General features: G+C 34.7%; 1 protein-coding gene across 5 annotated transcripts; it reads left to right on the top strand.

The window, feature by feature from the left end:
• Positions 1–282: 282 nt before the first annotated feature.
• LOC126688725 (DNA repair protein XRCC4) lies at positions 283–10,819 on the top strand. Of its 5 annotated transcripts, none has more exons than XM_050383521.1 (5): positions 289–722; positions 6,095–6,223; positions 8,066–8,188; positions 9,596–9,851; positions 10,681–10,819. In XM_050383521.1, exons 1-4 carry the CDS (start codon positions 447–449, stop codon positions 9,839–9,841), a joined length of 774 nt encoding a protein of 257 aa, XP_050239478.1. In that variant the 5' UTR covers positions 289–446; the 3' UTR covers positions 9,842–9,851; positions 10,681–10,819. The 5 variants fall into 5 exon arrangements, with proteins under 5 accessions (XP_050239479.1, XP_050239478.1, XP_050239477.1 ...); XM_050383520.1 differs by lacking the exon at positions 10,681–10,819 and adding an exon at positions 10,072–10,318; XM_050383519.1 differs by lacking the exon at positions 10,681–10,819 and adding an exon at positions 10,055–10,318.
• The last annotated feature ends 3,333 nt before the right edge of the window (positions 10,820–14,152 follow it).

Raw genomic sequence — 14,152 nt, 5'->3', positions numbered from 1 at the left:
TCCTCAAAAAAAAAAAAAAAAAAAAAAAATTCTAATAGCTAAAATCCACTTCTTAAAAAAAAATTTGTATATGACTAGATGGTGACGAAAGATTTTTTTTTTTTTTGAAATTTCAAATATAAGTCCATCCCAGCTAGTATATTTTTTATTATTTTGTCATTTTTATTTTTAATTTTTACTTTAATAACTCTAATAATAATCTCAATTTTGAATTGGGTTGTTTTATTTAAACTATTTGTTTTCCAAAAAAAAAAAAAAAAAAAAACTATTTAATAAAGATTTCCCCCCCTCAAATACCACCACAAAGTGGTTTTAAAAACCACGAGTAGGACCAAATGAAATCAGTTGTGCGGAAGAAGCTATTGCTACCTAGTGATTGAAAAGGCGGGAAAGACTCTCACACACTCTCTCTCTCTCAAAATCTGATTACTACATATAGAACAGAAATGGAGGAAGAGAGACACACATGCCTAAAGCTGGTGCCCCAAGACAGCGACCCAATCTTCGTGAAGGGCACCTGGTTCCCCTCCCATTTCCACCTCTCCATCACCGACGGCCTCCACACCTGGATCTGCCATGCCTCCCAAGACGACGTCCGTGACCGAGCCGCTCTTTGGGACCAACCCGTCTCCGACTACGTCCTCTTGGCCGAGCGCTACCTAGGGTTTCAGCAACCCGGCTCTGTCTATCGCTTCACCGATGCTGGAGACTCCAACAAAAGGGTTAGTCACTGCTCTCACAACACAAACAATTTTTGAAATCAATGCCCACAATATATATATTGTAAAAGTTTATGTTTTTGTTTTAAATTTTGGAGTTTATATATGTATGGTTGTGGATGAATCATATTGTAATTCAAACAAATGAGAGTGCTAAAAAAAAAAAAAAAACACTGCACATAATTGATAATACATGTAAACCAACAGCTTGGCTGGTTTGAAGAGAATGTATGTTTCTATGGGGGTTGAATTATGGTGATTAAGAACACTCTATTGAGCCTACCTACTTATTATCTATCCCTGTATCCTATCCTAATGAGTGTCGCTTGGCTTGGCGTATTGAGAAGTTACAGCGGGATTTATGATAGGGAGGGGTGGGAGATGAGTTTAATTATCACTTCGTTGGTTGGAGGAGGGTTTTTGAACCAATTCAAAATGGGGGACTAGGTATTTATGATTTGGTCTTGTTTAATTAGGCTTTGTTTGGTAAAATGGCTGTGGCGGTTTGCAATGTGAGAGGGATGTTTTGTGGTGAGTGAATGTGGGGGTGGGTGCTCTAATACTGTGCAGGGGCCTTATGGAGTTTGCCTTTGGAAGAGTACCATGAAAGGGTGGGACACTTTTCTTCAATTTGTTAATTTTTAGGTGGATGTGGGGGGCATGATTCGCAGTGTGGGGGGCTTCCTCTTAAAGATAACTTCCCAAAACTCAATGGCATTGCTTGTAATAGGGATGCTTCAGTGGCTGAGCTGTTATCTCTCTCAGGGGATTGTTATTACTGGAATGTCATTGGGAGTTGGAGTCGGTTGCCTCCTTCTTTGCTGGAAAACCTCTTCCAGGCAGGTTTTTGATTTTAGTCCTATTGGCTATTATAGGGTTTTGCATTCCACTACCCAACTTTCTATTCCATGGAAGACTTCATGGATGCCAAAAGTCTAACAAAGGTTTGTTTCTTCCTTTTGACTGCAGCACTGGGGAAGATTTTAACCACCGATAATTTGTAGAGGTGTCAAGATGCTGTGATTTATTGGTGTTGCATGTAAGAGGGATGGGGAGACTACTGATCATTTACTTATACACTGCCCTATAGCTAGAGAGTTGTCGAATATGTTGTTTTCATTGTTTGAGGTTCATTGGGTTATGCCAAGTGGGGTTGTGAACTTTTAGCTAGCTGGTCAAGCAAGTTTAGGCATAAATCTGTGGTGATTTGGGGCATGATCCCTCGTTGCCTCATGTGGAGTATTTGGCAAGAGAGGAATGCTTGTGATTTTAAAGGATGTGAGAGATCTATTCCTGACTTAAAGTTGTCTTTCTTCCTGACTTTGTTTGAGTGGACAAATGCTTCGGGTGTTTATAGTTTTAATTCAAGACTATCAAAGAGTTTTAATTCAAGACTTTGTTTATAGTTTTAATTCAAGAAACCTTAACTTTCCAAGAAACCTCTTTTTGGACAAATGCTTCCAATTATTAGAGTATTGCCAGCGGACCCTCTTTGATTGGTCTCGATGTTGGGGATATTCGGATTGTTCTATCCTTTTGGATTTTCTTTCATCTATTAGAATAGATTAGGGGCTGCTTCTGTCTTTTTGTTCCTTTTTTTCCTTTGTTCACTACCGTGAACTCTTTGTGTTTCTCTTGCTATTCTTTTATTAATAATATTCTCTTCTTACTTATAAAAAAGAAGAAGAAGAAGAAGAAGAAGAAGAAGTATAGAAGTGCAATAATCCCTATAAATAGTGTGATGGTGTAGCCTTTGTAGGGTGCATGAGAGTTAGAAGACAATTTTGTCCAGTGAGAGTGTTAGAGACTAACTTTTGTCAAGTGTGTTAGTGGGAGGGCACTTTTGGGTGTATTAGGGTTTCTAGCTATTTTTTGTTTTGGTTAGTTTATGTTTGTGAGTTTTGTAAGAGGTTATGCCTGGTTGTAATTCTTGCTATTCATAGTGGATTTTAGTTGGCATTGCTCATAGATGTAGATATAGAGTTTGTCGAATCATGTTTGTGTGCTGTGGTACTTAATATTTTATAGTTTGCGTGTTTTTTCCTTTTTCTTTTACATCAACTTGGTATCAAAGTTATTGGTTTGATATTCTAAAGATGAGTTTTTGAGTTATGTGTGGTTGTAATTCTTAAGGCACACATCCTGAATTTTTGAGTTAGGCAACTCTGATTGAAAAACAACTTTAGTTTTATTTATAACGAAAGAGTCCACACTCCAAACAAGAAAATAACACACCAAGGAATGTTATGATGCTGAGAACAAGAGGGAGAAGTTCCATTTGAATGCAACCATTCAATAACATGCTTGAAAAGGCAAGAAATTAACACAAAAGGAATCTCAATTCTATTCCAAAATGTCTTAAAAAAAAAACAATATTTTAAGACACAAGTGATAGACAAATCTCCCTGTTATAGCCAAGAGTCTTGTAGGTCAATCAGTATCTTCTGGTGTTTCCAACGGAGACGTCTAGAGTTTAAATTCTCCCACCTCCAACTATTAAATTGTATATAAAAAAAAAAAAAAAAAAAAAGGCAAAAGAAAAAATCTCTCTATTGTAAGAGGAGTAGTGTTGATCAAAACCCCTTGTACCCAATATTTATCTAACTGGAATACTATTAAAAGAGCAAAGCTAAAGAACAGTTCAGATTCTCTCAGTCGTGTTAGCCATCCAAATCCAAAATATGAGAAAGGAAGAGGATTGGAAAGGATTTAAACCTTTTGCAAGAGGGTAGGCAGAATTTAAAGAGAAATTTCTATCTTTGCTAAGAGACCAAGCAAAAGCATTATTTCCTTTGGTTGAGAGATTCAAAGGAACGGCCTGAATAGTTTGGATGATGTTGATTGGTAGTACAAAAGAGAGTGCAATCCAATCCAACTCTTGGAATCATTTGACACATGACTTACATAGATGTCATCTTCCCCTTGTTAAAAAGCCCAAAATTACGCGACACGAAGAGGCCCTTAGACAGACCGGTGATCTCTCCAAAGAAATCAGATTCCCCATTTTTGACTATCCTTCTTAGCCTTTTTTCCACTAAAGGATTAGCTGCCTTGCAAGCAGCCCAAGTTCTTGAACAAAAGCTGTTTGTCTTCCAGGGGCCATGAACATACTTAGCCTTTATCACATGGGTTCAGAGGCATCCTCTTCATTGAGTAACCTCCAGTTGAGCTTGGATAGAAGAGCCACATTCCAGGGTCTTGAGTCTCTTGACGCAGCTAAACCCAGACCCCCACTCTCTCTTGGCAAATTTACTTTATCCCATTTAACCATATGTAGCTTTCCTTTCTCTTGTGTAGAGCCCCAGAGAAAGTTTCTGTTTTCACTATCAACTTCCTTATGACATATTCCCGAGTGGAACTTGTGGTAGATTTTCTAAGAATCCTCCTTCCTGCCAAGGAAAGGGGATTTGCTTTCCATCCTACCAACTTGTCTTGGACTTTTTGAACTGCCAAATCGAAATTCTTCTGGCCACAGTCAACATATTTTAATGGAAAGCCCAAACACCTATTGAATTTCTTTGTTACCAAAATTTCCAAAGCTGTACAAACAGCTTCTTATACTGCAGTGGAGGTGTTTCTAAAGAATAGGTCACAATACTTGTCTTTACTCTTTGACATAAGATCATCTGCAAAGATCTTGTGCCTAAATTTTCACATCTTTCTAAGATCCATTTGAATGCTTTTTCATAAATGAGAATGCCCAAATATTCCAAGCTCAAGATAAATAGGTAAAGGGATAGAGGATCCTTTTGCCTAATACCTAATAGGAAGAAAAGATTAAAGTATACCCCCATTAAAAAAGATAGAAAATGAGGTTGAAGAAATACAAATCATGATAATGGTGACTAACTCAGCTGGGAAATTGAACTGTAGAAGGATCTTCTAACAAATCCCGACTCCAATCTGTCAAAAGTTTTTTCAAGATCAATCTTCAAAGCCATAATCCCAGTCTTCCCTGTTTTTTTTCTTTTGCATAGTGTGTAGTATCTCTTGAGTGATGATCATGTTGTCAAGTTGTTGTGGGAGTGTGTCACATGAGAAGAATGATAGGGAGAGGTTATGATCAAAATATGGACCTAGGAAGGATATTAATGATGTCAAGTGCTACATATTCCTGGGGCATTATCAATATCAATGCAAGAAGTTTTCTGGTTAAGTTAGAAGGGTTCAGGAAAACTCTTGATTGTCAAAGGTCCCCGATGCAACAATTGTTGTAGCAAATGGTGAGGATGAAGATTGTGGTGATGTTCTTTTATGTTGGTCAGTAATATAGAACTTATGGGGATCTTATAGTTACAATTAAAATTAAAAAGATGTTTGATGGGAGTGTGATGACCTTGGGTAATGTGAGACACGTGCTTGAGCTTGGAAGAAATTTGAATTCTTTAGGCTGATTGGTTTTTTTATGGATTTTACCTATAAAAAAAAAAAGGGTTTTTTTATGGATAATTTGCAAAAGTTGGAATTATGAAAGTTACCAAAGGAGCTTTAGTAGTGATGAAGGGAGAGAAGGTTTTCACACCCACAAGGGAGGATGAGACAGTTAAATTTGCAGTGCATGGTAGAGAAAAAGCAAAGATGAGCTTTTGGTCAAAGCACTACAAAGGAAAGATAATCATGGATGGAAGAGAGTGATATTTACTGAGAGCGTGATTAATACGGTTGTGAAGCCAAGTTCAAATGACAAGTTCAAGTGTTGCTTGCGCTCAATTGATCATATTTCTTTTTGAGGACGTGATGGGGCACCCCTACCCATAAAAAGGTTGCAAGGAGAGTACTTAAGGGTTGCAAAGAGAGTACCAAAGGATTACTAGTGAAGACACTTCATGGGCTGGAGGTGGAGATTTGTTAAGTTCAACCCAAGTTGGAATACTTTATAGGTTTCTTAGTTAGTTTTAGAATCCTATATTGGCTAGAAGAGTAATAAGGAGGTGCATAAATTCCTATTAGAACTGTTTTTTTTTTTTTTTTAAGAATTCCTATTAATAAATTCCTGTTAGAACTGTCAGTCCCACATTGATAAGAAAAGAAGCAAGGAAGTGTAATAGTCCCTATAAATAGAGTCATGTTGTAACTTTATAGGGTGTGTGAGAGTTAGAGGACAAAAGTTTTGTCTAGTGAGAGAATTAGAGATTAAGTTTTTTCTAGTGTGTTAGTGTAAGTGCCTTTGGCTATATTGGAGTTTTGAGTTAGTTTATGTTTGTGAGTTTTGTGAGAGGTTATGTGTGGTTGTAATTCCTATTATTTGATTGTGTTTTTTTAGTTGGCGTTGTCTTTCAATGTAGGCATAGAGTTGCTGAACCATGTAAAATTTTGTGTTCAGGTACTTGCTACTTTATTTTTTTGCATATTGATTACAACATATTTCTTTGTAGTTGTCGTGGACTTTTGAGAAAGAAGGGACCAAGCTAGAATGGCGATGGAAGTGTCAGCCGTCGCCTAATAGTAAGGAAACTACAGCAGGGATATTGGACTTTCTCATGGATGCAAATATAAGGCTAAGTGTATGGTTGCACATATTTTTCTTATTGTCATATGCAATATTGCAATGTTATTTTCATAGAATTCTTCTTAATATTTGGAGTTTACTTAGCTGCTGAGACTTTTGACTAAATTCAGATGTTACCAGTTAGTTATTGTAATTGTTGCTTTAGATATGTGGCTATTGCTGTCAACATGGATAAATTTTCTAGGCTATCTTAGTAATTTAAGTTGACATGATATGAAGATGACTTTCATTATTCATGAAAGAAATTTAGCATCTGTCAAGTATAGAAGTCAACATCTGCAATACTGACTACTGAGAGCATTGCTTTAAAAACTTTGATAATTAAAATAAAGGATGTAAAAGCAAAAGCCTGAATAGTGAGGTTATCAAGTGCAGTTCTCTTTAAAGTCTTGCATTGAGTTTTTTAGAAATGTGATTCATGAGATATATGTAGCTTGTTGATTTTTTTTTTTTTTTGGTAATAAAGTATATTAAACCAAACAATTGTGTCTAGATCTAGAATGTTGGGGAGTTGTGAGACAAGCTACAGAGTCATGATATACCTCAGGTAGTATGTGTCACAATAATGAAGGTCCATCTGCAGTGCTGCACAAACGACGAATAAGTAGCTATATACAGGCTGCTTGAGTAATTGAATTAGCTAAACACTTCTATAGTTATAACTTATAAGTTATGGAACATAAAGAAGGCTAGGCAGGATTGATGTTCCTGGCCCAAATATATACCAAAAGCTAAGCTCCTTTTCTAGCACCAAACTTCCTTATGGATCCTGCAAATGAGCCTATGATTTGAACCTGTTGGGCTGGTGGGCGTGGTCTAAAATTGCCAGTCATACAGGATAGGGGTTTGTTCAAATCTGTGGTAAGGATTCTTTGGGATTAGTAGATACAATGCTGAGATTTGTTGAGATTCAATACTGATTTATACTTTCTCTAAAGCTCTTTGTTCAGCATAACTTTCCCCCCTCTGGTGCAAAGTGGAGATCACTATTACTTTCATGCAATATTTGGGGGAAAGGAGTGAAAATTTTTATGGAGATTGGAAACATCACAATAAGTTGCTTGCATTCAATTTTTTGTTGATTGAATCGTGAAACATTATGGAAACTATGAATTAGCCTATATTTGCATAATGTTAAGATGGACTCTTCTGGGTTTTTCTAAGCAGTCATACAAATTCAATGCGGCATAAGTGCCTTAGTAAGATGTTCTTGAAATTCTGGCTTTGTCATTTGATACAATGCATAATGAAGGAAATCATTTATTACTAGATTGATGGATAACTTCGAGACTATTGTAAGGAACTAAGGATTCCAAATTAGATTGTGGTATGTGTAGATCAAAATAAATCTGGGTTAAACATGTTACAAGAAATATATTTGTGTCAGTATAACTGAGTCCCTTATGATTGGTTGTGATGCATCAATTTACAGTTACGTATTCCATGTTACACAACTCAAAACTTCAGAGTTTGATAAAAGATCTTAATTCACTAGCTATTGCTTGAAATGTTTAATTGACTCTCAGATAAGTTGGGATAATATCAGACTAAGGAGTCACAGGGGATGATGAAAGCATTGTCATATATGAGATTCTGCTGTGTGTTGTAGCGTTGTTTGAATGTTTTCTGTTTCTTTAATAAATTTATGCTCATTCATCAAAAAAAGAAAAAAAAAAATCTAAATTCAAATTGAAATTTGAAGCTTATTCCATGTTAGAAGTGATTACTCACTTTTTTCCCTGGTTTCCTTTGGTAAAATGGAATTGGTAGGTATCTTGCATAGTTTAGTAACTTGTTTGTTTGATATATATGATGGTACTCTTTGTATGTATAATAGGAAGAAGTTGTCAGAAAAACTCAATCTTTTGAGATGCTGAAAGTGGAAGCTGAGAAGTGTTTAGCACAGAGTGAGAGAATTAACAAAGAGAGGGTGGATTTTGAATCTGAAATATATGCAAAGGTGTGCACATTATGTTATCTTATCATTTATATAGCATCTTTACTTTTTACTATTTAAATTTTTACTTGATTTTGCAAATTGAACTCCAATTAGAAGTTATCGTATAATAATTCTTTTCAATATATTTTAGTTTAATATTTTGTTGATTGTAATGCTCTGGAAATTGATTTAATTGATGTAACCATGAGAGACTACTACTATCAAAGAAAAGAAAAGGATATAATTTTTTGAGACTCCATTGATTATACTGTTTATGAATTATGAGTGAAAATGTTTGTTAACATTTTAGCTCTATTAAAAGGTGAATCCAATGTTATGCTTTGTTAGGCAACATTTTGTTTTTCCTTTTTCATTTCTTGGTGTAGCAACTTTGTCCTTGGAATTTGAGTCTCCTCAGTCCTCTACCAGTTGTGTTTGTTTAACAACAACACTTATACCAGTTAATTTGGTTTATTTTTTATTTTTTATTTATAATTCAATAGTTGGGAGAGGGGGGATTTGAACCCTAACTGTCTCCATTTGAAACCCAAGGAGGTGCCAACTAGTTGAGTTACAAGGCTCTTGGCAGTCAATTTGATTTTTTGAAGAGAGATTAATTGCACACACAATCCAATAGGTATAAATGTGATTATCTTTTCTTTTTAGATATGGCTGTATCTGTCATGAAGGAATTGAAAATAAGCACAAAGCCAGGAACAGTGGGATTAAATATACTCTACTGAGATTGAGTTGGTGAAAAAAAGTGGCAAACAGCTAGAATTATTTTAAAACCCTTGAATACCTAAAAACTTCAAACTGCACATGACCCCTGTCCCGCCAAGTATTCCTTCTTTAACAAATACATAAGAGCACTTTTGTTTGGCATCCAATAGCCTCATGTTTAATATTTTTATCAGAAAGAATCGTTCCTCTTCCAGGATTAATAAGCTTTCGATGCTACCTGATTTATTACTATATCAATCTAGTACATAGGCAATGAGTTAATTTCCAAGATTTCTGCCTCTCTTATTCTTTTTTTGTAATATGTAATATTTGGTTAAAAGATAAAAGATTGAATGAATGCCATTTTGGGGTTAATGCTTGGTTCTTGTTGTTATATTGGATGAATGCCATTGAGGCAATGTTTTGGTGAAATGGGAAAGGTCAATAATAGATGCAATGTTTTGGTTTAATTGTTTTTTAATATAAGTGAATTTATATAAATTTTTTGGTTTGATTTTCTGATATTTTTCAAAATACATAATAAGTGATTTTTTAACCACATATTTATCATGATGTTTTGATCAATATCATCATATAATCATATGCAATGGATTTTTCCTAGCTACGTTTATTAACTAGAGAGAATCATCATCTTGCAATCTTTTTGCAAACATTAGGAATGACTTTTCCTTTTTCTGCTTCTAGTTTCTTGGGGTCTTAAATTCAAAGAAAGCAAAACTAAGAGATCTTCGAGATCAGATTTCAAATAAAAAGGCTGCTGGGAAATTGCCTGAAGAAGAGGAAGAAGGATCCACTGACAAAACTGAAAGTTTTGATGATGGAAGTGACAATGAGACAAGTGAGGAAGAACCTGCAGAAAAAGTTTCAGGCACTTCAAAGGATATTCTAGTGGGTAAGCCTCGTGGCCGAAAGAGGATTGCACGCATTTAGTACCTCACAGGTCAAGTGTATATTCTGCCATGTTAGGCATTGCCTTTCTCCCTTCTCTGCCATTTCTGTTTTATATACTTTTTTTTTTTTTTTTAAATTTTATTTTAAGGGCGGGGAGGGCGGTTGTGCATTGAATTTTGTAAAGGTTTTCAACATGTATTGAGATTTTTAGGTAGTATACAAACTTATCCGCATGTCATTAACATACCACAGGCTACTTTTCTTCACAGCCGTTTCTGCTACTGAAGAGGATTTAGTAACAACAGTCACAACACAAGAATTAGACGTAGGCAATATTTGGTTACAAACTGAATCTCTGCCAGTGTAATGCTACAGTTATCTGCAGAAGAATGACCTCAGTAAGAGTGATCTGGTAGAAGTAGATGCTAGAATTGCTTGAAAATAGATTGTTATAGGACAGGTAAGAGTAGGAGTGGTACTTGGGAATTTAAATTGGAAATTTAATCTGTTAGTTAATTTTCTAATTTCTAAATATATTTTTTGAAAGAATGGAAATTTAAATTGATGGTACTAAAATTTCTGTCTGTTTAAATTGATGAGATTGAAAATAGCATCAATTTAAAATATAACTTCCGTTAGAGCATTCTCATTAAGCCTCCTAAATGTTATAAATCTTATTTTTTAGCAACTGAATACCAAAACATGCACCCCATCAAAACTGGTATATTGTAAAAAATTTACAATATTGCTACAGTGCGCTCTCATTTTTGAGACCGCACTGTAGCAAGCTGCTATCTATTTTTTAATATTTTTTCTCTCTCTCTTCAGACTATCCTCTGGCTCTCTCATTCTCGTTCTCTCTCATCTCTCTTTCTCAGATTCTCCCTCTAGTGGGTCTTGATGACTGCAAGTGGGTCTGGGTCCGACGGTGGTTGGGGTTGGTTGAGACCGTGGGTTGAGTTGGTTGAGGCCGTGGGTTGAAGATCGGGGTTGAGGTGAGGATCGGGGTTGTTGGGGTGGTGGGTTTTGTGGCGGTTTTGTGGTGGGTTTTCGCTGCGGTTTGTGCTGTGGGTTTTATTTTTTATTTTATATATATATATATATATATATATATATATATATATTGGTGGTTGGGGGTTGAGGTTGTGGTTGGTGGTGGTGGCTGTGGCTATGGCCGTGGTTAGAGGTGATGAGCTTGAAAAGCTCAGGCCATGGAGGTTTTGAAAGCAAATATCAGAGAGAGGGAGAAGCTTCTCGGTTTGTGCCGTGGGTTTTTTTTTTGGTGGTTGGGGGTTAAAGTTGTGGTTGGTGGTGGTGGCTGTGGCTGTGGCTGTGGTTGTGGCCGTGGTTTATCAGTGATGAGCTTGAAAAGCTCAGGCCATGGAGGTTTTGAGATCAAATATCAGAGGGAGGGAGAAGCTTCAATGGGTTGAGAAAGATGGAAAGACAATGGGAGAGAGAGACAAAGGGAGAGTGAGAAATTAAAAAAAAAAAAAAGAATAAAAAATAATAAAGAAAGAATATTTAAATGAAGTGTTAAAAAAATAGAAATTTTGATGTGAGGAATATTGTAAAGTAGTGTTTTATATGTTATAAATATAGGTTTTGAGATGGTAAATGCTAAATTTTTTAGAAGTCTTGATAAGAATGCTCTTAGTTTGAAAATTTTAAGTTTCATCCAAACAAAATTCTAGAACTTTATTTCGGGTTCAAAGATTTCACTTGCTACTGTTTGGTTGGCGTGAATTTGGATTCCTGTGAATCTAAAGATTCCCAAGAGTTTAAACTTTTGGTTTTAATTGTTTAAATTCTTGAACGATTGGTTGATGATCCTGAGAATTAGTTTTAGAATTCTTGAAAGTTTAATGTAGGTTGTTAGGCTTAACTTGGATTTTATTGAAAAGAAAATAACTGGGCATTTATATTTGTAAGAATGTTAAGACATTCATACATACGGACAAACACTTTACGTTTGGGTATCTAATAATTTTTGGTAGTTTATTTGCATATCATTTATTAAAAAACTAGCCTTATCACACACGTTATGCACGTGCGATGAGGTTTATTTTTTAGCAAAAAAAAAAAAAAAAAAACCTGTGTTTTTATTTTACATATATAATTTTATTTTAAGAATCTAATTTTAAGTGGATAAAGCAAATTTGAAAATTAACAGGAGAGTACTATTTTTTAGGTAATGTTTTAGTGGGTGTTGGAATTGCATTTTTATTGTTCTTTAGTTTTACTTAAACATAGAGATATAAGGGCATTTTTGAACTAAAAAATGAGGAATCCAAATAGGAGAAACCCTTTAAATAGTAATATAGATATAGTTTTTGGTACCTTTTATGTTAAATGTGTGACAAAAATCTAAAACTTAATTTATTATTTAAAAAATAGTTTTCTTATTAAAAAAAAAAAAAAAAACTGAGACAAAAAGTAAAATGAAAAAACTTTTGCCAAACAAACACTCAATTGCATCAATAATGGAGCAAAAAATTATGATTCATAAAAGCATATAGTAGATATCTATGATTTTTTTTTTCTTTGACAACGTATAAAGATCATCTCTTTCTCTCAAAGAAAAATGCCAAAAGAATGTTAAGATCAGACATAAGTTTCATAAAAAAAAAAAAAAAAAAAAAAAAAAAAAAAAGAAAAAAAAAAAAGAAAAAGATCAGACATAAGTTCAGTTTTGAAAATTTTGATGAATAGAAATAACAATTGTTAGCAAAAGTAAATTTTTGGGTTTAGTACAGAGGATGGAAAATTGAAATGAATGAAAATAAATATAAATTTTTTTTGTTTGGTTGAAAAGAAAATGGGAGGGAAAAAAAAAGATAATTTGTTGTAATTTATTATCATGTTCCTGTTACATAAGAAGTAATTCCTTTTTGATAGATAGATATGAGAGGTTTGACATCACACACCACAAAGAGTATCACTACAGCTGGATTATCAATTGAACCTTAATAAGAAGTAATTTTTTATTATTATATAACAAAATAATGTTACTATTTTTTTTAGAGAAATAATGTTATTAATTGAATTAATCAAGATGACATCTTATAAGAGTGAACATATCATATTTATTAAATTCATTTATTTCTCTTTAACAATAATTCATAAATATATTGAATATTCAGACCTTAAAAAAAATAGAAAAAAAAAATGCAATTATGTATATTCAAGGTACACAAATTTTCAAATAATGTACATAATTTTGTATATTGAAAGTACATAATTTTTCAAACACAAGTTGGCATTATTATGGACAAAAATTCATACCCTTGGGTAAAGCTTTTCGTTCGAAATACAAGATTGGAGTTTTGGTATAAAAACTAGAATGGAGCAATGCTTTTAGGTCCTAGACACCCTAGGCGTAGTTTTCTTGTCAAAACAAGTTAGTCTTATTACGGACTCAATATACCCAATTTTGTATATTCAATGTAAACAATTTTTTTTTAAAAGTACAAAATTTTGTATATTCAATGTAAACAATTAAAAAAAAAAATACACAATTTTGTCTGTAGGTGAACAATTTGGTGACCCAATCCCTGTCGCTCAAGTCTTGGTCCAAAAGGTCCCACACAATGAATTTTGATAGAGTATGGGCTAAAGAACTCGGTTTCAGTTAATTTGAACGGTTTGATGCATGCGTTAAGGGAATACACAAACAAGAACGAAAATGTCACAATGTAGAAAGGTCTCCAGAAATGATCAGGCTAAAAACTTGATTAATAGATACAGATCAATGCAGTAAAACTCCTCTACAGTATTCTCTTCTTTTTCTCCCGTCCCCCCCTCTTGGGGGACCTTTACATATTATATAGTCCCTTTCCAATCATCTGGGCTTTACACTTGTTGATCATCCAAACCCCCACTTGAGCACCTGTCCCATCAGACACCCCTCTCAATTCTTTGTGAGTTGCGATAGCCAAGGTAACACTATTCAGGGGTTTTCTCCTTATTAATGCGGCCAGGAGAGTAGTTGTAATGCATTTAATGTGGTGGTGGCAGCCTTTGCTGAGATATTTCAAGTTTCCTTCCTTTTTACGTATTTGGAAGATGGACTATAGTGGCTTGGATGTACCTTTACTCCAGATTTTACAGTATCCGAGGAGAAATTACTCTTCGAACATGTTCTTTTTGCCCCAGCGGGCCTGAATAAGGATTGCTTGGACCACGCTGACTCCTCGGATGGGTCGCGTCCTTGGACGGGCCTAGGGCCCAACCAGCCTGTTATTTTGGGCCGGTTCCCACAATAGCCCCTTAAAACTCCGGTTTTTGATCTCCTTCCGAGGAGAAAAGCAGGGTTTTGACATTACAAAAGATGGAATTAATTAGCTCCTG

This window comes from Quercus robur, chromosome 6, assembly GCF_932294415.1.
Source record: "Quercus robur chromosome 6, dhQueRobu3.1, whole genome shotgun sequence".
In the NCBI taxonomy this organism is placed as follows: Eukaryota; Viridiplantae; Streptophyta; class Magnoliopsida; order Fagales; family Fagaceae; genus Quercus; species Quercus robur.
The sequence above is the reverse complement of the archived record's forward strand: the minus strand, read 5'-3'. Positions and strand labels throughout refer to the sequence as shown.

What these genes read in the sequence shown, in the direction of transcription:
- LOC126688725 (XM_050383521.1), top strand. Translation starts at nt 447, where the DNA reads ATGGAGGAAGAGAGACACACATGCCTAAAGCTGGTGCCCCAAGACAGC. An exon ending in CTGGAGACTCCAACAAAAGG is followed by an intron (nt 723 to 6,094) that starts GTTAGTCACTGC and finishes ATTTCTTTGTAG; the next exon opens with TTGTCGTGGACTTTTGAGAA. An exon ending in ATGCAAATATAAGGCTAAGT is followed by an intron (nt 6,224 to 8,065) that starts GTATGGTTGCAC and finishes TATGTATAATAG; the next exon opens with GAAGAAGTTGTCAGAAAAAC.